Below are 24,654 nucleotides of genomic sequence, written 5' to 3' on the forward strand. Positions count from 1 at the left end.
GCTGATACTCTGATCCCCTCTCCTGCTCCCCCTCCCTTCCCCTCCTTTTCCCTTTGTCACCACCCTCTTTCTTTCCCCAGAATCCAGAGCTGCTGTTGGTGGAGTGTACCCACGGGGAGATGATTCCTCATGAAGAGCCTGGATCCCCTTCAGAAATCAAATGTGACTTTCCGTTTATCAGACTAAAACCAGAGCCAGCCACACAGTGAAACGGTCACCGTGGAGGGGGGACGGCGAAAAATGAAATCCAACCAAGAACGGAGCAACGAATGCCTGCCTCCCAAGAAACGAGAAATCCCCGCGCCCAGCCGACCATCCGAGGAGAAGGCCCCGGCTCTGCCCAACGACAACCACAGGGCAGAGGGCCTGGCATGGCTCTCCAGCCATCCTGGGGGCCAGAGCCATGTGGGCAGCAGGCACGGACCAGCGGGCACCTCAGTGGAGCTTGGTTTACAGCAGGGAATAGGTTTACACAAATCCTTGTCCACGGGGCTGGACTACTCCCCGCCCAGTGCCCCCCGGTCAGTCCCAGTGACCACCACGCTCCCCACAGTGTATCCACCCCCGCCGTCGGGGACCCCAGTGTCCCCTGTGCAGTATGCCCACCTGCCCCACACTTTCCAGTTCATCGGGTCCTCCCAGTACAGTGGGCCCTATGCCGGCTTCATCCCCTCACAGCTGATCTCACCGACGGCCAACCCCGCCACCAGTGCCGTGGCCTCGGCTGCCATGGCCACCACTCCGTCCCAGCGCTCCCAACTGGAGGCCTATTCGACACTGCTGGCCAACATGGGCAGCCTGAGCCAGGCCTCGGGACACAAGGTTGAGCCCCAGCAGCAGCACTTGAGCAGGACTCCGGGGCTCATGAGCGCAGGGTCCCCACCACCCACCCAGCAAAACCAGTACGTCCACATTTCCAGCTCCCCACAGAGCTCGGGGCGCACGGCCTCCCCGCCGGCCCTCCCTGTCCACCTGCACCCCCACCCAACGATGATCCCACACACGCTCACGCTGGGGCCCTCCTCCCAGGTGGTCGTGCAATACTCGGACTCCAGCAGCCACTTTGTTCCTCGTGAGTCCACCAAGAAGGCCGAGAGCAGCCGGCTGCAGCAGGCCCTGCAGGCCAAGGAGATCCTCAATGGGGAGATGGAGAAGAGCCGGAGGTACGGGGTCCCCTCCTCAGCAGACCTGGGCCTGGTGAAGGCAGGCAGCAAAGCAGCAGCCCACCACTACGAATCCAGGCACATGGTGGTCCACCCCAGCCCTGCTGACTACAGCACCCGAGATGCTGCTGGGGTGCGGGCCTCTGTGATGGTCCTGCCCAACAGCACTGCGCCCGCCTCTGACCTGGAGGTGCAGCCGGTCACCCACCGGGAGGCATCCCCTTCCGCCCTCAATGACAAGAGCGGCCTGCACTTAGGGAAGGCCGGCCACAGGTCTTACGCACTGTCCCCGCAGCAAGCGCTGGGACCTGATGGCGTGAAGGCCGCTGTCGCCACACTGTCCCCCCACACGGTCATTCAGACATCGCACAACGCCTCCGAGCCACTCCCCGTGGGGCTGCCGGCCACGGCCTTCTATGCAGGGACCCAGCCCCCAGTCATCGGCTACCTGAGCGGCCAGCAGCAGGCAATCACCTACGCCAGCAGCCTGCCCCAGCACCTGGTGATCCCCGGCACCCAGCCTCTGCTCATCCCTGTGGGCAGCACGGACATGGACGCTTCGGGGGCAGCCCCCGCCATCGTCACATCGTCACCCCAGTTCGCTGCAGTGCCTCACACCTTCGTCACCACCGCCATTCCGAAGAGCGAGAACTTCAGCCCCGAGGCCCTGGCTGCACCAGCTGCCTACCCAGCCATGGTGCAGGCCCAGATCCACCTGCCCGTGGTGCAGTCAGTGACGTCACCCTCGGCTGCGCCCCCGACACTGCCCCCCTATTTCATGAAAGGCTCCATCATCCAACTGGCCAATGGGGAACTGAAGAAGGTGGAGGACTTGAAAACGGAAGACTTCATCCAGAGCGCCGAAATCAGCAACGAGCTGAAGATTGACTCCAGCACGGTGGAGCGGATCGAGGACAGCCACAGCCCGGGCGTCGCAGTGATACAGTTTGCTGTCGGGGAACACCGAGCACAGGTAATGTTGGCTCAGGACCTGCAGGTCGGCAGCCTCTCCACTACACTGCCTCCATCATTTCCCAGCATGTCACTCTAACCTGCAATGCAGAGAATTAAACAGGTACCATCAGATTGACTCCAGCTCAGGCCAGCCTCATGCATATCAGGGTAAAAATGCATTCCATCAGGTTTTCAGTGGCAAAGTTTCCAGAGTGCCTTTGGGTGAACTTGAACCTCCAGCCTTCTCATTTAGCAACCAGGTACATTTGTACTACCCGTGGGGAATATTAAAGATTCACTTTATACTCAGATCTTTGATTCATCCTGACCATTTTCTGTGAGAAGTTAAGCTCATTGCTCCAAGGCATTCAGTGCCTCTAATCCATTCTGTGTACCTGGAGCATGCTAGTTTATGTCCTTGGGATGGCTGAGAAAATCCTCCCTCAGAGCCAGCCTTATGTTCTGCACTTCAAAGGAGGAACCACAACGTCTCCAGGCCTTTCCAGAAAATAGTCTGCCCTGTTCCAGCACAAGACAGAATGCATTGATAATGTTCTTTGTTCACACTTCCACATCCCCCTCCTACATCCAAGAGGCCAGCGCTGTCCCAGCTGACTTCTTGGGCTTGTGCTAAACAGGAATCCCAAGTATTATCGGTGAAGCCCAAATGTATTAGGATCTTAAAATGCAATTAGCCCAGCCTCAAATCACTTCCAACTCACAGCAGCCCCATGCATCTCAGAGTAGAACTGTGCTTCGTAGGATTTTCAGTGGCTTCTTATCCAGGCCTTACTTCCAAGGCCCCTCTGAGCAGACTCAAACTTTCAGCCTCTTAGTTATCAGGATGGTAATATTTGTAACATTCAGAAACTCCCCAAGGGAGTGCTGGTGGTTTAGTGGTAAGGAGTTACACTTCTAACCCAAAGGCACACAATTCAAATCCACCAACTGCTGTGCAAGAGAAAAGTGAGCAGTCTCCTCCCATGTGCTTGATTGCCTCTGAAAACCTCCTCCAGGGTCAGCTGTAAGTTGTTCCAAGTTGAACAATGCATAACAGTAACAACATAAACTACCCAAGTATGATTAACCCCGGCTGTTTCCATGGGATTTTTCCAGCTCCTTTTCATAGTCCCTTATATCACGTAATTGTATCCCATCCACCATTTTTATGAAGGGAGTCCTGGTGGCACAATGACTAAGCATTCAGCGGCTAAGCAGAACTTAACAGATCCAACCTACCCAGAAACTCCAGTGGGAAAAGATCTGGCCCTCTACTCCTGTGAAGATTCCAGCTGAGTAAACCCTACCTGGAGGTTCTCTCCTGCCATGTAGGTCACTAATTGTTGGAATCAAGGTGAAGGCTCTTAGCAATATTTCTGTGAAACATTGATCTCGCTTCCCAGGTTGCATGGATTAAAAAGTGTGTGACCCTAAACACCAAAAATCCCCTGGCTGTAAAACACTATTCATCTAGGATATTCTGTAGAGAAGTTTGAAACACTTGGATGTGACAGCAGAGCCTCCTTTAGGTTGTTTGGGTTGAAAAATAGTTATGGTTGATGTTTGGAACAAAGAAAATAACACAATATGCAGGGAGAAGACAAGCAGCTTAAGGATTTGAGTTGTTGTGAGTGTATGTATTTGTTGCTGTTATGTGCCTTTGAGTCAAAATCAACTCATAATAGACCCTCTAGTGGATCTTCAGAGGCAGTAAATCCAAAGAGGAGATTGCCCATCTTTCTTCCATGGAGCAGCTGATGGATTCAAACCACACACCTTTGGGTAGGTAGCACAACTCCTAATCCACTAGGCCAACCTGAGCTCTCATGCACATGCTCTCTCTGCCTGCCTTATCCCTCTCTCTGTCCGTGTGTGTATGTCTCTCTCTTTCTCCCCCTTTATATATAAATGTTATCTATTTTTAATATATGTGATATATAGAGAATATATATGTGTATATATATTTATATATATGTTGTTGTTGTGTGCCATTGAGTCCCCAGTGACTCATAGTGACCCTATGTACAGTAGCTGTGAAGCCTGCCCTGTCCTGAGCCAGTCTCACTGACTCTGAGGTACCTGCTTTCATTACCTCAGTTACTGTAGCAATCCATCTCATCGGAGGTGTTCCTTTCCTGCACTTTCCCTCCACCCTCCATCAGCCTGTCAGTTAACAGTCCAGCACATCACCGGTCACACCACCAGAACTCCTTCACCAACACTACCACACCGAAAATGAGTTGCCTGTAGCAACATTGGCTTTTAACAGACTTCCAGTGGAGTGTGGAAAATAAGCAAGAATGAAAAGTAAATGAAAACTGTTTAGTCTGAGTTTGTATTCTATTTTCTTGATACTTAAAAAAAAAAACAACCAAACACAAACAACAGAAAAAAAGCTCTGATAACAGAGTCCATAGGGAGTTGTGCTGCTAACCCAGGGGCTTTGCCTCTCAGGCAGTTCAAATCCACCAGCAGCTCTTTGGGAAAAAGATGGACAGTCTCATCCCATGTGATTTACAGCCTTAGAAAATCCACTTAGAGAGTTAGCTATCAGTCAGTTCCAACTTGAGGGCAATTCATTTTTTTGGTTGTTGAAAATATGCACAGAACATACACCAACTTAGTGGATTTTACATAGATAGTACATGCCTTAAGTTGTATCATCATATCATCAGATCCTCCACATCTGAGTTATTCCTGCTCATCAACGCCCAGCTCCCTAAGCTTGCAAGCTGATGCTGTGAATTTGATCCCATACTGTTGTTGTTGTTGAGTACCATTAAGTTGCAACCAACCCATAGCTGACCCTCCAGCAGCTTTTCAGAGACAATAAATCACAAAGGAGGAGATTGCCCATCTTTCTCCCACAGAGCAGCTAGTGGATTTGAACTGTGTGCCTTTGGGTTGGCAGCATAGCTTCTTACCACTAGGCCACCAGAGCTCCTCCAGATAGTTCTTTAAGGAAGCACAATATTCATGTTGGACGTTCCTTATTAAATATTTTGGTACTTTTATTTGAAATGGTCTTATAAAAAGAGATAGGCATAGAAAGTTTGAGTTTTAGATATCTGAAATGCAACAAGTTACTTAACAGTATCTCTTTAAAGCTGAAGGCAAAGGAAAATCACTCCTAAAAAAACAAAAAGGAGAATCACTCTTAACTGGTGATTGCTCTTCAGCTACCAACCCTCACAGATCCCCTCAGATCTCAGATCTGCCTGGCAGCTCAGAAGAAGAGTGTTTTCTGTCCTTACTTGATGCATGGAAAAATGAGCAGCTAAATGATAGAGAAATTGCTTTCCTGAGGCAGCCTCTTTCCCGCAGCCAGACTACTCATCTCTTCCGTCAGCCGAGGTGCAAATTAGAAGGTAGAATATTTGTCAAGCGTGTTCGCAGGCCTACCAGGGTAGTCTGTGCTCTGGGGCTGCATGCTGTGAAGGACTTCTGCCAACATGTGGGAGGGACAGGTCTTCAAGGGCGGCTTGGATTCCAAGGGTAGAAACAAAGTGCAAGGTCCTGAGCAGCCAATGAAGGATCCCTTTCTGGGTAGCCTATCAGAAATCGGCTGACATCATCCCCACCAGAGCGCTCCACACTGTTCCTGTCACTGGTGCAGGAGCAGAGAGAAGAGGAGGAGGGCTGAGAGAGAACTTATACCATTTCTGGAGTTCATGTAGGTTCTCAGGGCCGAGCGCGTCCCTCCCTGTCTGTCTCTCCTGACTTGAAATAACAGCCTACCTCTTCTCAGCTGGTTAGAAAGCGTCAACACGTCCACCCACAGGAAAACTGAGAAATGTGAAAATGGTTCAGCTTCATTAGCAAAATCACAAATTTGATGAGGGAAGTGGTGGAAGAAAGGATGGGTTTTACACAGCAGATGGCTTAAAGGCCCCAGGCGTAAGTCCTATTAAGAAGAAAAGGACGGGGCTGACTGCCCTCATAAAACCTCTCATTGGCATTACCAGGAAGGCAGGGAGGTGTGGCAACGAGAAGCAGACCCGAACCAGGAGGCTGGCCTCTGCTCTCGCACTGTGACTGACCGAGACCACCTGTGAGATGCATCCTTTTGCTGCTTTGCGTTTCAGCTTTTCTCACCTACCAAACAGTCAAATTATTCCTTATGCAGGATTACCTCCCCACCCAACTCATCTGTTTCACCCCTTCACTTTCCTACCTTCCTGGTAATTTTCCTTGTGAATATTACCAGCTCATCCAGAACCCAAGAGAGAAGAGAAAGGAAACAGACCTGACCTCATGCTAATCGGCACACAGATCTAACAGGAACTAAAGCCAGCCAGCCAGTAGACAACTGAGGGTTGGTGTGCTCTTGTCATTTTGATGGTTGGCATCTAAGGAGCTGAATTCCTAATGATTTCTGTGGGAAGATGCCCTGACATGCTGCCTCCAGCTGAAGCACCCGATGTAGCAGTAAGGGAGAGGAACGCTTTCACAGGTTCATCCTGTTCCTGTGGTTTCCTCAGACCCAACACAGTGTTTCCACATGAAAATTGTCTGTGTCTCAGCTCACAGCTTCTGCATTGAGTGTGGTCTGCTGTCACTGGCTATACTCCCCTCACAGAGTCTCTGGACTCTGTTCCCTCAGTCTTCTCTGATTTACGACACAGCATATTCGGCCCCTGGTGGAGAGACCCTGACACAGTCCCATTCAGCTAAATCCTCCCAACCTCAGAAACTCCAGTGGGAGTCACAAGAGGCAGCACAGTTGCTTCTTATGGAAGGAACTCCCACTCAAATATAGCTTGCCTCATATTTCTGGTAGCTTAGTGGTAAGGAGTTGTGTTGCAAACCCAAAGGCAGGTGGTTTGAATCCACCAGCAGCTCTGCAGGAAAAGGATGGTCAGTCTCCTCCTGTGCGATTTAGAGTCCCTGAAAACCTGCTGGAGGGTCAGTTCTAACTTGATGGTACATAACAACAGCATATTTGCCAAGACTCTGTGAGTGGTGTATGCAGTTAGCACACTCAGCTGCCAGCTGAAAGGTTGGAGGTTCAAATTAATGCAGAGATACCTTGGAAGCAAGGCCTGCACTCTACTTTTGAAAGATCAAAGTCATGAAAGACCCTAACACAGTTGAATAAACAACAATTAGTAGTATATGCCAAGTTTGAGTCATAAATCTAGGACAGGTCACAGATGGTAGTGGCATTGGCTTGGGAGCTCCAGGGCATTTGAATCAGAGGATGTGCTATCTCCTTGTGTCCTTGAATGGGAAGCAGGTTGGCTGCTGGAAAATGCAGGATCTGGAACCACGAAGTTCCTCGTCCATATCAAGCCCCCACCATCTACTGAGCCTATGAGCTTCTCTAAGACACTGACCCTTGCTAAATCTTCAGTGCCTGGCTCACGTGATGGGAATGAAGGCATCAGATCCTGCCCTCCTTACAGGGTGGTTGTAAGAAATGAAAGCAGTGTTCTCAAAGGAGCCGGCACAGTATATGGCACTCAGTAGGCCCTTAGGAGAGCGCTGCTGGCCTAGAGGATAAGGAGTTACACTCCCAACCTGAAAACACACTCTTCAAATCCACCAGCTTCTCCTCAAGAGGAAGAGGGGCAGTCTCCTCCTGTGCAATTCACAACCTCTAAAAACCCACTTGAGGGTCAGCTCGTTTCCACCTTGACACCACATACCAACCATTAGGCCATCAGCACTGTTCATTTCCCTTCCTGCTTTAACTTTAATGATCATAGCCGTAAAAGAAACCATTTCAGAAAAATAAAGTCGCATGCTCCCGAGAGAGCATGAAGAGAAGGAGACCCAGTGCCATCAAGTTGACTTCAGCTCATGGTGACTCTCTCTGTCAGAGTAGAATTTTCTTTTCAGTGGCTGAATTTTGGGGGAAGTGGATCACCAGACCTTTCTTGCTAGGCATGTCTAGGTAACTTTGCATTTCCAACCTTTCAGTTAGGATCTAGGTTTATTGGCAGTTTTCTACCACTCAGGAACTCCATCGCCCATGACTAAGAAGAAGACTAGATCCTTCTGACGAGCAAAATAGCCATTTTTACCCTGAGAATAGCCACATGAGGGCTCTGGTAACTTAGTGGTAAGAAACCGGCAAAGCTATGTGGTTTGAATCCACCAACTACTCCACAGGAAAAGGATGGGCAGTCTCCTCCCCTGCAATTTGTTGCTTCTGCAAACCCACTGGAGAGTAAGTAATGGGTTGGTTCCTACTCGTACTCAACAACAACAGCATATCCATGTGACTTATTCCTATGGATGGCCAAGGAACACCTTTCTGTCATTGATGATGTTGGGCATTAGTTTGTTGGCTGGGAGCCTCCCAGTGAACAACAGGAAAGAATATTGCCATCCTCACAGCCACTGTCTAACTTGTTTATTTTGGTAAAGTTTAAGGTCTGCATACCCTATGAACCAATCCGTGTACTTGCTCTTACAAATGCTTATACTCAAGGAGTATGTGATAGAGCATTCACTGCGGGGTTATTTGTAATAACTCCAAACAGGACACAGCCCAAATGTCCACTGGGCATAGCTTGGATAAATACTGTGGGATAGCCAAGCACTGGATTTATATACAGCAATGAAAATGGACAAATGAGTTGCATGCAAGAAGACTAAATCTCCCAAACATAATGTTGAAATGAAGAAGCAATACACAAATACACATGCAGGATTTCATTTATATACAGTTCAGAGAAAGGCAATACTAAGTTAAAGTTTTTTAGGATCCAAGGTTAATAAAAAAGTGACCTCCATAATAGGACAGTCATTCATTCACTCGTTTTCATTGCATAAGAACTGATTCAAAGCGGATCTATTTTTCTGAGACCATAAGTAGCTTAGGAGGCGATTACTCTTCTTTCTCCCTCAGAGCAGCCAGTGACTTTGAACCACCAGAGAGATACTGCTTTGCGTTAGCAACTCCCTACAGAGTGAGGCAATGGTCACCCTTTAAGGTGGTGGAGTGTGTTATGTTGTGTTTTGACAGCTTCTTTGTAAGTCCTTCTCCTTGAGGGTTGTCTTGTTCTCTAACCCTCTCCTTTTCCAAACATGATGGATATATTTCACCCTTCTGCTAATAGTCCCAAAACATAAAATCAAAAGCCAAACTCATCCACTACCATCAAATCAATTCAAACTCATGTCCACCCCTCGGTTGGGTTTCCAAGGCTGTACATCTTCCTGGGAAGAGACTGTCCATCTTTCTCACAAGGAACATGGTGGATTTGAACTACCAGATAGGGACAGCGTTTCAGTTAGCAGCCCAACATGTAATACTCTCTCTTATTGCCATCAAGTTGGATGTACATTTTGTGCTGTAAACCACGTAATGTAGAACCACAGGATATTAATTCTGTGCTGTAATCACACTGAAAGAGACTGGCCCTCTTTCTCCTGCAGAGTTGCTGGTAGATTTGAACTGCCAAAGAGATAAGGCCTTGGGATTAGTAGGGCAACTCCCTACAGACCATGCCACCACAGCTGTGCCACTGTAGGAAGGCTCAATGAGTTCGTTTAAGCTGTGTAAGCATACACAGTTTGCACTTCTGTGAGTGGCCAGGAGCTGGACTAGAGGCACATATTGCTGGTCCATCCTGTCCCCTGTGAGAGAGTGGAGGGGAGAAACAAGCTCCTGAGCTTCTCTTCTGGGGAAAGGATGCTCGAAGGGAGAGCCCCTGCCTGGGGGGGTACCCCAGCAGCCTTTGACTTCAGTCTCACAAAAGATGGTCTGTCTGCTGAGCAGCCTCCCTTCCAGCCTCTCTCACATTCCCCACATTCAGCTCTCTGGAAGAGTACACAAGATTCACTCCAAGGCATTGTAGCATTGTAGTAAATTGTAAGTTACTTTGAGATGACACTTCTTTGGTTCTTTCTTAATTGCTGCTCCCTGTTATGTAGGTCTGACTCTTGCTTCCCTGACCTTCCTGAGGTGACAGTTTCCTTACTTGGCAGCTGCTTAATATTCAGTGTCATTTTCTTTTCCCCACTGTCCTGAGAGGTGTTTGTGCGCACACATACTTGGTGTGTGTTTGCGAGCTCACACATTTGCTTTCAGTGTGTCCCAGTGATGCTCTTGCTGTATGTCTACAAGTGCCTTTTCTTTCTTTCCACTCTTTGAATTTGACTGTTGTGTACTATGAGCGGCACTATTATGTGTTTAATGGATGAGCTAGTGCCTAAAAATAGCCAAAGCTCTCATGCAGGCAGCACCCTAGCTGGTAGTTTGTCAGAAGCCAAGGCAAACCTATGTGCCAACATTTAACATTGGAGCTTGGTTGAAATGAATCCTAATGTATCAGAAAAATAGTTGGTAACTGCCCTGCATGCAAAGCCCAATACTAGGGCCTGTGGCCAAGTGGTTGGGGATAATCCTTTCATCATCCCAATTCTCGAAAGGATCCAATGGAGGAGAAATAGTCACAAGCCCTGTGTGTGTCTCTCTGTGTGTGTGTGTGTGTGTGTGTGTGTGTGTGTGTGTGTGTGTGCGTGTGCCCCTACACCTTCAAGATATAAAATGTTATCTTTTACTTGTAGTGAAGCTCAGATCAGAAGGTGACAGTATTTATGGAGCAATCTCTCTCAGTTATTGTCACAATCTGCCCATAGCTGATCCTCTGGAGAGTTTTCAGAAGCAGTTAATCTCTAGGGAGGAGATTGCCCACCCTTCTCCCTTGGTGCAGCTGGTAGACTTGAACCGCATGCCTTTAGGATTGAAGCACAGCTTCTTGCCACTAGTCCACCAGAACTAAGTATCCTGCCTTACCAACATTTATTGGTGAAGTAAATTCTCTCCTATTGTGGTTGTTTATCGCTTTTTTTAAAAAAATTAATGAATTTTCTTTTTCATAGGGGTTTACTGGAAAAAAATAGCATAGAAAAATAAGAGTTTTCAGCTAGGCTCTTCCTCCAAACATCATTTGCCCTGTTATTATCTTGTATTGTTGATGTTATTTGCCATCAAGTCACCTGTAACTCATAGCGACCTTATGTACAGTAGCTCTGAACCCTGCCCTATCCTGCACCAGTCTCACTAACTCCAACACACTTAATCCCATTGCCCCGGTTACCATATCAATCCTTCTCATCCAGGGTCTTCCTCTCCTGTGCTGCCCCTCCACCCTTCCAAGCATGATGTTCCCAAGGACTGGTCCCTTCCTGACCATGTGCCCAAAGTATGTGGGATGGAGCTGCAAAATCCTAGGCTCCAAGGAGAAACTTGGTTTCATGCTCTCCAAGACAGCCCTGTTTGTTCTGATGGTCTATGCTATGTTCAAGACTCCTCCAGCATCACATATCAAGTAATTGCAAAGACCATGGCCTGAATCAGACACACCTTAATCACTAGACTGACATCATTGCTCTGTAACACTTTAACGAGGTCTCTGACAGCAGACCTCCCCAGTGCAATTCGTCTTTTGATTTCCTGACTGCTGGTGCCAAGAATATTGATTGTGAACAGGGAACGGCCCCTCCTTTTTTTTTTGCCCCTCCTTATAACGTGCCTAGACTATGTGAGACAAAGTCTCACTCTTTTCATTTCTAAGGAGCTTTCTGGTTGTTCTTCTTCCAAGATAGATTTGATGTTCTTTTGGTCCATTATATGGTCAGTATTCCATGGTATATTCCGAATCTTACATATAATGAACTAAATTCATAATTTCCACTGAGGCTCACTCTGTGTGTTATTCAGTTCTACGGGTTTTGACAAATGTGGAATGTGCACTACTGCAGGATCATACAGAGCAGATTCACTGCCCTGACAATGCCAGGTGCCCTTCCTTCCAACTCATCTTCCCCTGAGCCCCTGGGAACCATCAATGTTTCCACTGGATAGTTTTTTCCATTCCAAAATGTACACATTATCCAATAAGTAGTCTTTTCAGAATGATTTCTTTCACTTCTTCTTGAAGGAGAATGTCTTTGAATAGGAACTAAGCTGATCCCCCGGTGGGTTTTCAGAGGCCATGAAACACACAGGTGGAGACTGCCCACCTTTCTGCTGAAGAGCAGCTGGTAGATTCAAACTGCTTGCCTCTGGGTTGGCAGTGCAGCACCTTACCACCAGGCCATCAGTGCCCCTTTGCTCTCACTTGGCAATTTGTATTTAAGGTTTCTCCATGTCTTTTTATGGTGCAGTAGCTTGCTTTCTTGCTGTCATGGATGAATATGTTGTTTCATAAGGCATGAGCCAGTCATTCGATCACCCTGAGACAGGCAGGCAGAAGAGGTTCAAGAATGCCCTTCATAAGGAGCTCTGGTGACCCAGAGGCAAGAAGCTGCACTGCAATCCCAGAGGAATGTGATTCAAATCCACCAGATCTGTGCTGGAGAAGGAGGGGCAATCTCCTCCTGGACCAGTTTTACCCTATTTGACAGTAAAATCACACAAAAAAGAATAATTTTTTTTTAAAAAAAGTAAAAAACCACATTTTTTAACTATTTAATTTTTTAATTATTTTTTCATTGTTACACATTTTCTTTCCCCCTTCCCCAGACCCTAAGAAGGCCTTGTTGATCTGCTAGGGAGCTGCCAGGTGGTAGTAGCTGTGACCTCTTCTGTCAGGTGGCACAGCTAACCTGAAGGCCAGAGCTATCTGGGGGTTCTAATCCATTAGAGGCTCTTTGGGAGAAAGATGAGTGCTCTCCTCCTGTGAGATTCACAGCTTTGAAAGCCCAGGGGAAGGTCAGCTATGAGATGCTTCTGACTTGACAGCAGCGAGTCTGAAGGATTTTTCCATTTGCTGGGCAGTTTTCCTTGGTTTGCTGAGACCTATCCACCAGCCATGAGCTCCTTCCTCATAGGGCCATCCTGCAGTGGAGTCCTAAGAGTGGAGCTTCGACAAGGAACCCAGCTTGTCATGTGGGATCTGTGTTCAGAGGTGTCACTGCGCCAAGATGTGGGTTTACTGAACACCCTAAAGCGGTTCCGCTGGAGTGAGTCACGCTTAGCATCCACATGGCTAAATGTTTAAAATAGAGCACTCGCAGATACTCTTACACACGACTGAAGTGTTGTGACTGCTTTTATTAATGATTTTACAACAGTGAAGTAAATGGGTCTCTCTTGGCCTCCCGATCACCACGCCCAAGAATGGAACCCCACCAGCCAGCCCCACAGGAAAGCAGGTTGGATTCCTCCACGTATAAAAATAAAAGTAATTTCATTTGCAGACAAACTTAGAAATTACTCATTTACTTTTTTAATATAAATGTTTTATTTTATACTGGTTTACTTACAAAGTTCATACACTTTGTTTTTCACTCCAGATCTTTCTCATTTCCTTAACCCATCCCTCGCTCCACCCTTCAAATTGAGCAACCCTGTGATTTCTATCACCTCGTCCATCACTCTTTTATTTTTTTAACATTTTTATTGTCTGAGGGAACATTTTCAGAGCAAATTCTTTTTCCATTCAACACTTAATAACATTTTGTTGTGTGGCATTGAGTGCAATCTCCAGTGCAGTCTCCACTTCTTCTCTGTTTCCCAGGTCCATCTGCTCTCTTTTCTTATCCCTTCCTGCCTCCCGATCTTTTACACGTGGGCAAATGTTGTATCCCTTTTGGTAATATGTGGTGTGTTGTACTTCCCTGGTGTTTTTGAGCCCAGTGGGGATCATGGTGATGGTGACAGGTCGGGGAAAGATTCCATTCTGTAGTTTATAGTGTTGCTTTGAGTTTAAGGTGAAGTTGATGAAATGAGAATTCCTAATTTAATAATTGCACCAAAAACAAGACCTAAGTAGTGAGGCCTTGCTTCTTAAATATCTCTTTGCTCCCATCTACAGGCAGAATTTGTGTGTTTGGGATCATGTCAGGCAAAAATGCTTAGTAAAACAGATGCCCTTCATATTTAGAAAAACAAGGGAAGAGAAAAGGAGACATATTTAAACAACAGACGTTTTGTTTTTCTTTATGTCTTAATTTTGGTGATATGTACATATGTGTGTGTAGACTTAGCACCAATCTAGGACTGAAATATACAATCAAACAGCATAAATATACTTGCCTGTGTATACGATGTTTACATCTAGTAGTTATTCGCTACACATTTAGAGGAATTTCGCTGAACTAGCAACAGATTATCCAGGAGGCTGGACTATATGGGGAGAAATGTGGCATCAGGATTGGAGGAAGACTCATCAACAATCTTAGTTACACAGATGACACAACCCTGCTTGCTGAAGCTGAGGAGGACCTAAAGTGCTTGCTGCCAAAGGTTAAGGACTGCAGCCTTCAATATGGATTGAAGCTCAACATCAAGAAAACAAAGATTCACACCACTGGGCCAATTGGCAGCATCATGATAGACAATGAAGAGATTGAGATTGTTAATAACTTCAGTTTGCTTGGCTCTACAATCAACTCTCTTGGTACCAGCAGCCAAGAAATTAAAAGATGAATTGCATTTGGAAAGTCAGCTGTCAGAGGTCTCTCCAAAGTATTGAAGAGCAACGATGTCAGTCTGTAGACTAAGGTGTGCCTGATTCAGGCCATGGTCTTTGCAATTACTTGCTGTGCATCAGAAAGCTTGACAATGACTAGGGATGATAGAAGGAGAATTGATGCCTTTGAGCTGTGGTACTGGAGAAGAGGATTGAATATACCCTGGACTGCTAGGAGAACAAACAGGTTCATCCTAGAGAGGGTGAGACCAGGCTGCTCCTTGGAGGCAAGGATTCTGGGATTGCAGTGCAGCATCTTGCCACTAGGCCACCAGAGCTCCCTTGAGGCAAGGATTCTGAAGCTTCATCTGACATATTTTGGAAATGTTACAAGGAGGGACCAGCCCTTGGAGAGGGACATGCTTGAGAGGGTGGAGGGTCAGCACAAGAGAGAAAGATCCTTAATAAGATGGATCGATTTAGTGACTGGGATAATGGGGGTAGGTGTCTCGGAGAGAATAAGTTAGGTACAGGATAGAGGCAGGGTATAGGGCTGTTGTATTTAGGGTCACTATGAGTCACAGGCAACTGAACAGCACATAACAACAGCAACAAAAGAAGGCCTTAAAATGATCTTAAAAGCTAGTAAGATGAAATGCTATTAGGGGCCAACACGTTGATTCTGACTCCTGGTAGGGGCCAACACATTGATTCTGACTCCTGGTGGCCCCATGTGACAGAGAAGAATGGTCCCATAGGGTTTAAATCTGTTGCCATTGAGTCGGATTCCAATCATATCAACCCTCCATCTAGTTTCTGAGGCTCTGACTCTTTGTGCAAGGAAGTTGCAGTCTTTCTCCCACAGAGTGGCTGGTGGATTCAAACCGTGACCCTTTCAGTTAGCAGCCCAACTTGTTACATACGTTATCACCAGGTCTTTCTCACAAGGAGCAACTGGGTGGGTTCTCACCATCAACCACCAGGTGACGTGGAATAATTATCAACAACAACAACAAAAGTCAGACAGAGAGCTCTGGGGTTGTAGTTCCTATGGTGGTGTACTGCTGGCCCAAAGACAGTACCTCTTTTGTTGTGTGAATCTTCCAGCAGCTCCAAAGGAAAAAAATGAGCAGCCTCTTCCCGTGTGACTTACAGCCTCCCAAAACCCTGCTGGAGAGTCAGCTGTGAGCCACTTCCGGCTTGATGGTACTGAGTGTATGTGTGAAAAGAGGACAGAGATGTCTGTATGTCTTGGTCGAGGTTGCAGGTGACGCTTGGAGGCGTAGAAGAGAGGGTGGGAAGCAGCAGCTGTTCTCATAGCTGAAGCAGCCAAGCAAGTGGGTGTGTCTGCAGCTGAGGAGAAAGGTGGGAGCTGAAGGGAGATGAGAGATGTTACATCCCAAGGCGATCAGCTACATGACATCAGAATGCGAGACAGAGGCTCCTCAAACTGGCAGAAGGACACAGGCTATCCAGACCTATCCTGCAAACAGCTTCAGGAGCCCAGCAAAGGCTTTATTTATAGGATGAAAACTGGGCTACATGGAGCAGCTGGGAGTTATGTAACACACTTTGGATTTATACTGTATGGTCCTCATGAATTTGCTTTCACTGAAATTATTTTCTGAGTCCACTCTGGAAACTGTTCTGAACCCTAAAAAGATCATAAAATGCTTCAGTGATAAACAACTGAAGGAAGAAAAAGGAACCTCAGATCTAGAGTGAAAAGAACTAAAATTAATGATTCGGTGAATCCTGACAAACTTCGCTATTTGACTTGGAAGAGTGGTGTGAGATGAGGCTTGGGGAAGGGACTGCACCTGTCTTTGAGTAGGATGATAAACCCAGATTAGTTCAGTCGTGGCTCCTGAAACGGAGAAAGGCAGAAAGAGCTGGACACTGACCTCTGGTGTTCAGTTTTGTCTTTGCAATGCCTTTTCATAGGCAAGGGAAAAATAACCAGTTGGCTTGAAGGGGACTCCACCTCATGGTTACATCATGTGTTTCAGCATATCGTGCTCCCTAGAGTTTTCAGTGGCTGTTTTTTCAGAAGTACATCACCAAGACTTTTCTTCTTGGTGCACTGGAACCACTGACCTTTTGGTTAGTAGATAAGCCTGCTAACTGCAAAACTCAGAGACCTCTACAACAGAAACATGGCATTATTTACTACTCAGTAATAAATAGATATTTTAATCAGGTTTTAAATTTTTCCTAAGCACCTATTACTTATCTACAAGTATTTTAGACTCTGAGGCTAGAACAAAGCGGGTAATATCCCAGTCCTCCTATCTAATCCATAAAATATTCAAATGTGAATAAAATCTAATTGATGGACCTTCAACCAAGCAGATGAAAAACAAAGAGAGAATAAAAAAAAGCATACAATGCCCCAGCCCTTGTATCCAATTTCTGGATCTTCTATAAATATCCATTTTATGAACCAATATTGAATGTTGTTGGTTTTAGGTGCCTTCAAGTCAACTGTGACTCATAGTGCCCTATGAACAACAGATCTACACTTTGCCCTGTGCTGTGCCATCCACATCACCTCTGATACACAAGAACCCATTGCTGTAATGGATCAGCTTGTTGGTAGATTTCCTCTCTCTTGCTGACCTTCCACATTTCCAAGGACTGGCCTTTCCTAGCAGCACATCCAAAATAAGTGAGATGAAGTCTAGCCATGCTCTCCTGGTTGCACTTTCTCAAGACATATCTGCCTGTTCTTTTGGCAGCCCCTGGCATATTCCTTACTCTTCTCCAACCCCACAACTTAACAGCATCGATTCTTCATCTGTCATCCTTAAGGCATCGTCCAATTTTCAAATGCATAATAAATAATTGAAATTACTGTGGCTTGAAACAGGTATACCTTAGTCTTTAAACTGACATCATTGCTCCTTATCACCTTGGAGAAGTCCTTGACAGCAGATTTTCCAAGTGCCACATGTCAATTGGATTTTTTAACTGCTAGTACTAAGGGCTCTGATTGTGAATCCAGCCAAAATGAAATCATTGACAACTTGAGTCTTTTCTCCATCATGATGTTGCTTATTGTCACTGTTTCCCTTGTTTTGACCCCCAGTGGCATAGATTGACTTGGTGACTGCAAGAGTAAGCTTGAGCGTGGTGGAGGTCATGCGGATAGCACAGGATAGGGCAGAGGGTCAGCCTGCTCATGAAGTCGCTGCGAGGCATAGTTCACGTGGTGGCACCTAACGACATAATTCAATTAAGTTTTAAGAATAGATGATAATGCTTTAGAAGGATTACAGCAGCATCAAAACCATTGAGAAGCTAGAGATGGAGGAGTGTTGTTTCAAATAATGTGTTTAGGTACTATCTCATTGAAGAGGAGAATGAAAGCAAACAATATTTTAGACAAAAAGGATCCCAAAGGGAGGGAATACCTACTGTTCATATGCTGAAGTTCAAGTGTTTGGGGATTTGGGTGTTTTTTGTTTGGTTGGGTTTTTTCTTCTTTTTGATTGTGATTTCAGTAAAAGTGTACAGAGAAAATTGGTTTTATATTCAACAGTTTGTTCACACTTTGTTTCATGGCATTAATTATAAGCCCCACAGTGTGACAGCACTCTTCACACTTCCTTCCTGAATATCCTATTTCCATTCACCATAAGGTCTTATCCCTTCCTATATTTTCAGCTTTATTTCTCAGCATGTAGCTCAAGTGTCTGTTGCATAAAAGGTCCAGTTAGGAGATTACTGTCAAGACAGGTGGCCTTTTCTCTATGTGAGATGCTGGTTTGGCAAGGACAGTGGTAGTGGAGATAGTGAAAGCTGCTTTGATTCTAGATCTAAGTTTGAAAAAGAACCAATTGGGTTTACTTGTGATTTGGATGTATAGGATGTAAGAGAAAGAAGTGTGATTCTCATTTCTTTGACATGAACTTTTGGAAAAACATGGAAATCATTCATTAATATAGGGAAGAAAGTAGAACACATAACAGAATGGGTGCAAATCAGAAGGACTGTTTTGTACATACTGAGTTGCTAATACACATCAAGGTGGTGTTCTTCAGATCACATGACTCAGAGTACCCTATCATTTGCTGAAGCCCCATGTTTTGCATCTAAATTTTGTCTCCTCATTGAAGGCAAGAACTAGGTGTTGAATAGTAAATGGTTGACCTGCTAGCCCAAAGGTTGGCAGTTCGAACACACAACCCTCTCTGTGGAAAGAAGCTGGCTGGTCTCGGATCAGACGAGGTATCACCATGAGCTGGAATCAGCAGCAGTGAGTTTGAGTTTTGGTTTGTTTCTCTTAATATGGCATGACCTGTCAAAGTGTCATAATGAACAGGTGATTGATAGTATTTCAGGATCAATTATCTCAGTACTGTGTGGAATACCCACTTGGTGGTCACATTCAAGGAGTTCATTAAAGCCTCATTGTTCTAGTTTAAAAATAACAAAATCAAACTGTCTCTTGCAAGTTCAAAACAGGTTCTATTAACATTGACATTTTTGAGGCTGAGAAAACTCCTTTAATAATTTCAAGCAGACAGATCTGACCATGTATACCCTCACTGGAAAAATCCCTCCATGTGATTTCTTCCTTTACTAATAATGACTTGTCACAGCTTTTAAGAACTGACTAACAGTAGGAAGAACACTAACGGTAAGGTTAAGGCTTTTTATGTCTGTGTGATAAAACAGAAGGGATCAGTCCTTGGAGAAGGAAATCAGAGTAGAAGGTCAGAATACAGAGGGAGACCCTCCGCAAGATGGATTGACATGGTGGCTACAGCAGAGAGCCCAGGCAAAGCAGAGGTTGTGATGATGGCACTTGAGCAGACACTTTCTTCGTTATACATAGGGCCCATCTAAGCCAGTGTATGGCTCCCAGAAGCCACATGACAAATCTAACTATGATATAAAAATGGATTTGCTGTGAATACATTTGTGTACTTAGTTGAGATATGGACAACAAGATTTTAACTTGGACCAAATAAAGGGAGAAATTCTTTTCATTCTGCTTACCCCAAAAGTTTGTGTACTTCGTCAGTCTTAGGATCATGCCTACCTAGGTGAGGACATGTGATGATGGCATCTTTGCAACCCAGATGGCTGACAACTCTGGGCCGAGGTGAAGCCAGGATTTAGGAGCAAGGCTCATAGGTCAAAGGCAGGCCTTTGAAGTACTGGAGGAGGAGCACCCAAACCTAGGCAGGTTAAAATAGATCCCATTAACATCAGCTCTTTTTAGTGCACATCTAAAATAATCTTTCTTTCCCTCGCATTTCTTTCATGAATTTTTAGACTGTTTTAGCAGTAAACCACACCACAGGATTTCATTCCAAGACCCATCTTTGAAGTTTTGAGATGAGGGAAGCTTTGGATATGTCAGGCTGCTAACTCGTAAGACTGGCTGTTCTAATCTGCCAGCCACTTCAGTATATAAGTAAGAAGGGCCAGCTCCTCTGGTAAGGATTTACAACCTTGAAAATCTGAGAGAGAGTCTACATGACTTTTTTTCTTATTTGTATTATTATTATTACTCATTTTAATGAAAATTTACAGAGATTTTGGATTTCCATTCATTCGTTGTTGCACTTTTCTCCCTACCCACCCCTCCCAGTTTCCACTCCAGTTTGTTCTTCTCTTTGAAAAGTAAAAGAAAAAGTATTTCATTGTTATACATTCCCTCCCTCCCCAGTCCACTCCACTATGCAGCCTTTGTTCTGGACTCATGTCATAACAATAATGCTTAATCATATATATACCTTTTAACAAGTTCTCTCTCTCATCTGTTTCAATGCAGTTTACATAATTTATCCCATCTTTCTCAGTCTTCACCCAACCCCTGTGTCAGTTCCGTTTTACAACAGTGCCACTATGCAGTATTTTTCCTTTTGTGACTGAGATATTTCACTCAGCATAATGTCCTCCATCCAGGGTCACCCATTTTGAATAATATTTCATGAGTTCCTTGTTTTTCAATGCAGTGTATAGTATTCCATAGTCCACATGACATTTAATCAATATGACAGCAGTGAGTTGATAATGGAGGGTAAACACTGAGATTAAACATTGGGTCAGTAGTTCAAACTCATCAGCCACTCCTTGGAAAAAAAAGATGAGACACCCAGCTCCTGTAAAGATCTACAGCCTCAGAACCCCTAAGGGGCAGTTCTCCCATATGGTCATTATGAACAGGAAGCAACTCAACAGAAGTTTCTATCATAGCTTTGTAGATAACCCATCATATATCCTGTTACAAAGACCCTGAAGAGGTTTCTTCTCAATAATTCTTCTGGCTTTAGGTAGCATGTGAAAAGCTTAAGTGTCAGACTGATTTATCTGTGAGCATGCTTTTGTTATTGCCATGTGCCATCTACTCAGAACTGATGCATAGCTGACCCATCCGTGGTTTTTGGAAGGCAGTAAATCACCTTTCTCCTGCAGAGCATCTGGTGGTTTTGAACCATGGACTTTTGTGTTGGCAGCACAGCTCCTTACCACAAGGCCACCAGAACTCCCCATGAGAAGTTGGCTGTTCTGAAGAGCATGTGTAGTATGATTCCCATACCAAGAGCCTGTCCATTAGAGATATCATCCCCTCTGCCTACAAGGAATCTGGCTCCAAGAGTCAGAGCATGCAGAGCGGTGAAAGGGACAGATGACTGACGTATTAAGGAAGAGTACTTCTAGAATTGCAAATGTCATGTTGCCTCTGACTCCCACCAGGAGGCAGGAATAAGCAAACAATCCTAGCATTTTTGTCCTGAGTGGCAGGAACTTTCCCTGGACAGTCGGTAGTTCCCTGCACATACTGCCTGCAAGCTTCACTCATCCATGCTGAGTTCTGGGAAGATCTCTCCCATAAACTATACCTCCACTGCTTTTTAATTCGCAGCACAGGTATTTTCTCATCCAAGGACTCTTTTTACTCATTGTCTCCTCAGTCTGGTCAAAATGCTTGTCTTCTGTCCTCGGACAATGTCATACCATGCAAAGCTCTACAGCTTTGCTTGCCATGTTGATGGATAATTACCTGTTCACATGCCTGGTCTTCCCACTCTCAATTGTCAACTCCAAGGCTCTATTTTTTTCAACTTCCTTCCTAGCTACAGTGCATGGAATATTATGGTATATAGAAAATGGCAATGAATTAATGGATATTGGACTTCATTTATTTCTCTTATTTGTCAATTAAACAAATACTGAGAGTGATTTAGGAACTTGAGGTTGGGCTCTAGATTCCCAAGACTTGACCTGTATGCATCCATTTACTGTCACCTCACTGGCATCTAGCCTAACAAGCCTGCTGCCATCAGGTTGGCTCAGGCTCATAGTGACTCTCCATCAGGTTTCCAAGGCTGTGCATCGTTATGGGAGGAGACTTACCGTCTTCCTCCAGTGGAGCACTGGTGGATTTGAACTGTTGACCTTTCACTTAGCATCCCAAGACATTATACTGTTTGCCACCAGGGGTCCTGTCTATTCTGCAGCCCTCTCCAAACCCTACCCTTCCTTCAGGGTCCCAGGAAAGTACTCCGTGGTTACTGCTCCCTTGCTGATTGTTGTGAGTTGCCACCAAGCTAGTGAGCCTAGAACGAGTATACGGAATGGAACAGAACAGAACGCTCAATGCAACACCATGGTCACCGTCACTGCTAGCTCGAGTCCACTATTGGAGTCACTATGGGTTCTGAATACCTCCTCTTCTTGGGGATTCCTATTCCAGCACAACACTGGATAATATTCTGTTATGATCCATAGGGTGTTTCACTGGCTCATTTCTAGAAGTCAAACTCCAGGCCTTTCTTCCTAGGCTGTCTTACTCTAAAATCTCTGCTGAAACCTCTCCACTGTGAGTAAACAAACATGCTGATGTTTGAAATGCCAGCTACACAGCTTGCAGTGCACTGCAGGATAACAAAGAGAAAAAGGTGGCTGGTGGTAGCTGATGAAACCTTCCCTCAATTGCTAAATGCTACTGTATAGATCAAGTCAGAACAGGCTCATAGCTGACCCTCCAGAAGGTCTTCAGAGGCAGCATATCACACAGGAGGAGACTGCCCATCTTTCTCCCACAGAGCAGTTGGTAGAGTCAAACCATGTACCTTCAGATTGTCAACACACCTTCTTGCCACTGAGCCAAACTCCTAGACAGACATTAATTTACTCCATAGGTTCTTATCAGTCCCCAACCATGTGCCAGGTACACAGGGGCTGAAGCGATAAACCGTGATACCGTACTAAACTGAAGAATGCCTGCCTTGGGGGCTTACGATCATCCTGACTCAGACCCCACTTAGGCTCTGTCATGTGTACTTGTCACATTCACCCAGTGAGAGCTAGGAGCACAAGGCCGAGTGGATCCTAGCATGTGTGTCACTAACAGAACCTCACTCAGAGTGTGCAGGTGGATGTGTGTCTTCTTGCAGGTTGACTGACTTGGCTGAACAGAGACCAGCTGTAGAGCTAAGAGGCAGGGAAATTTCCTTCTGAAGACGGAATGGACATTGTCACTGGCTGCTGCCCAGTGTCTCTATACATCAAGTGTAGGCACCCTGGACACTTCCCATAAAAATGCTTATAATAAGAGAATAAAATGTATTCACTCGCGTCCTTCTCTCTCCCTCTCCTTGTCTCCTCTCCCACTGTGTCTGCAGGTCAGCGTTGAAGTGTTGGTCGAGTACCCTTTTTTTGTGTTTGGACAAGGCTGGTCATCTTGCTGTCCCGAGAGAACCAGCCAGCTCTTCGACTTACCATGTTCCAAACTCTCCGTTGGGGACGTCTGCATCTCACTGACCCTCAAGAACCTGAAGAATGGCTCCGTGAAAAAGGGCCAGTCTGTGGACCCCGCCAGCGTTCTGCTGAAGCACCCCAAGGCCGACAGCCTCCCAGGCGCCCGACACCGCTACACCGAGCAGGAGAATGGCATCAGCCAGGGAAGTGCCCAGATGCTCGCTGAAAACGGAGAACTGAAGTTTCCCGAAAAAATCGGATTGCCTCCAACACCCTTGGTCACCAAAATCGAACCTGGCAAGCCCGCGGCCACGAGGAAGAGGAGGTGGTCGGCCCCGGAGACCCGCAAACTGGAGAAGTCAGATGAGGAGCCACCCTGGACTCTTCCTAAACCTTCTCTAATCCCTCAGGAGGTTAAGATTTCCATTGAAGGCCGCTCCAATGTAGGCAAGTAAAGGCAGTGCTGGGGAAGGCCCTCCCTTGTCCTTTTTATCCAGATTACTGTACTGTAGGTGAAATAACACAGTATTTACATGTTATCCTCTTACTTTAGGTTTATGTTATAATCTTGTCATTAGAGTTACAGCTGGTGTTTTTGCAGGAGGCTGGTGCATATGCTTTTTCCAGGAGTGTCTGTCAGTGTGTGGGCGGGTGGATGGGCAGAGCACGGGTGGCCAGGGAAACGTAGGTGGCATCACCACTCCTGCCTCTCTCTCCATTTCGGGGATGTCCAGTGGGTACCGGCTCCTGCGCATCCCAGGGGAGGCTGTGTGGATGCAGCGAGCATGTGTATGCGTGTGTGTGTGCCTGGGAATATGGGGTGGCAGTGGGCAAGTGAGGTCCCTTTCTTTCTGCCTCCCTCTGTCTTGCTCTCTGCATGGGTTCAGGTGCACAGCAGTGTCTCCAGTGAGGTTCTCACATACAAAAGAAATGTCCAGAACCCAGCTTTAGGGCATCCTCCTGGGGCATCAGACATCAGGAGGAAAGCTAACTATTTGAAAGAACTTTCTTCCCTTACCCTTTCCACATATTTTACAATAAAGCAACTTTTAATCCTAGATCTATATATATCTCTCTATTTCCCCCTATGGGGCCTGACTGCACTGATAATATTTTTTTAAAGAACAACTGCCACATGTGGGGTTTCATTTCTGCTTTCCTAGTGCAGTGATGTTGCCAGGGTGTCATAGTGGGCAGGGACCCCAGCAGGCACCGCTCCACAGGGGCAGGGATGGGGAGAGAACATACACCCACTCTGGTCTGTGCAGTGGAAAAAAATTCATCAGGTTATTTGCTCCCAAGAGGTAGATGCAAACTGCCCTTCGGTGAGACAGCCCAAGTTCTTTGCATGAAGTTTGCAAATCTTGTGTCTTTTAACTCTAGTACTGTTTATAGTTCCTGACTATGGACAACTTGGGTGCCACTTTTTTTTCAGATCCCAGTGTGAC

At 45.9% G+C, this 24,654-nt stretch overlaps 1 protein-coding gene across 1 annotated transcript; it reads left to right on the forward strand.

The window, feature by feature from the left end:
• The first annotated feature begins 240 nt into the window (after positions 1–240).
• Positions 241–23,661, forward strand: ATXN1 (ataxin 1). The gene is made up of 2 exons (XM_006888694.1): positions 241–2,136; positions 23,131–23,661. Exons 1-2 carry the CDS (start codon positions 241–243, stop codon positions 23,659–23,661), a joined length of 2,427 nt encoding a protein of 808 aa, XP_006888756.1.
• The last annotated feature ends 993 nt before the right edge of the window (positions 23,662–24,654 follow it).

This window comes from Elephantulus edwardii, unplaced genomic scaffold (genome assembly GCF_000299155.1).
Source record: "Elephantulus edwardii isolate Elephantulus edwardi_28Jun2011 unplaced genomic scaffold, EleEdw1.0 scaffold00070, whole genome shotgun sequence".
Taxonomy (NCBI): domain Eukaryota; kingdom Metazoa; phylum Chordata; class Mammalia; order Macroscelidea; family Macroscelididae; genus Elephantulus; species Elephantulus edwardii.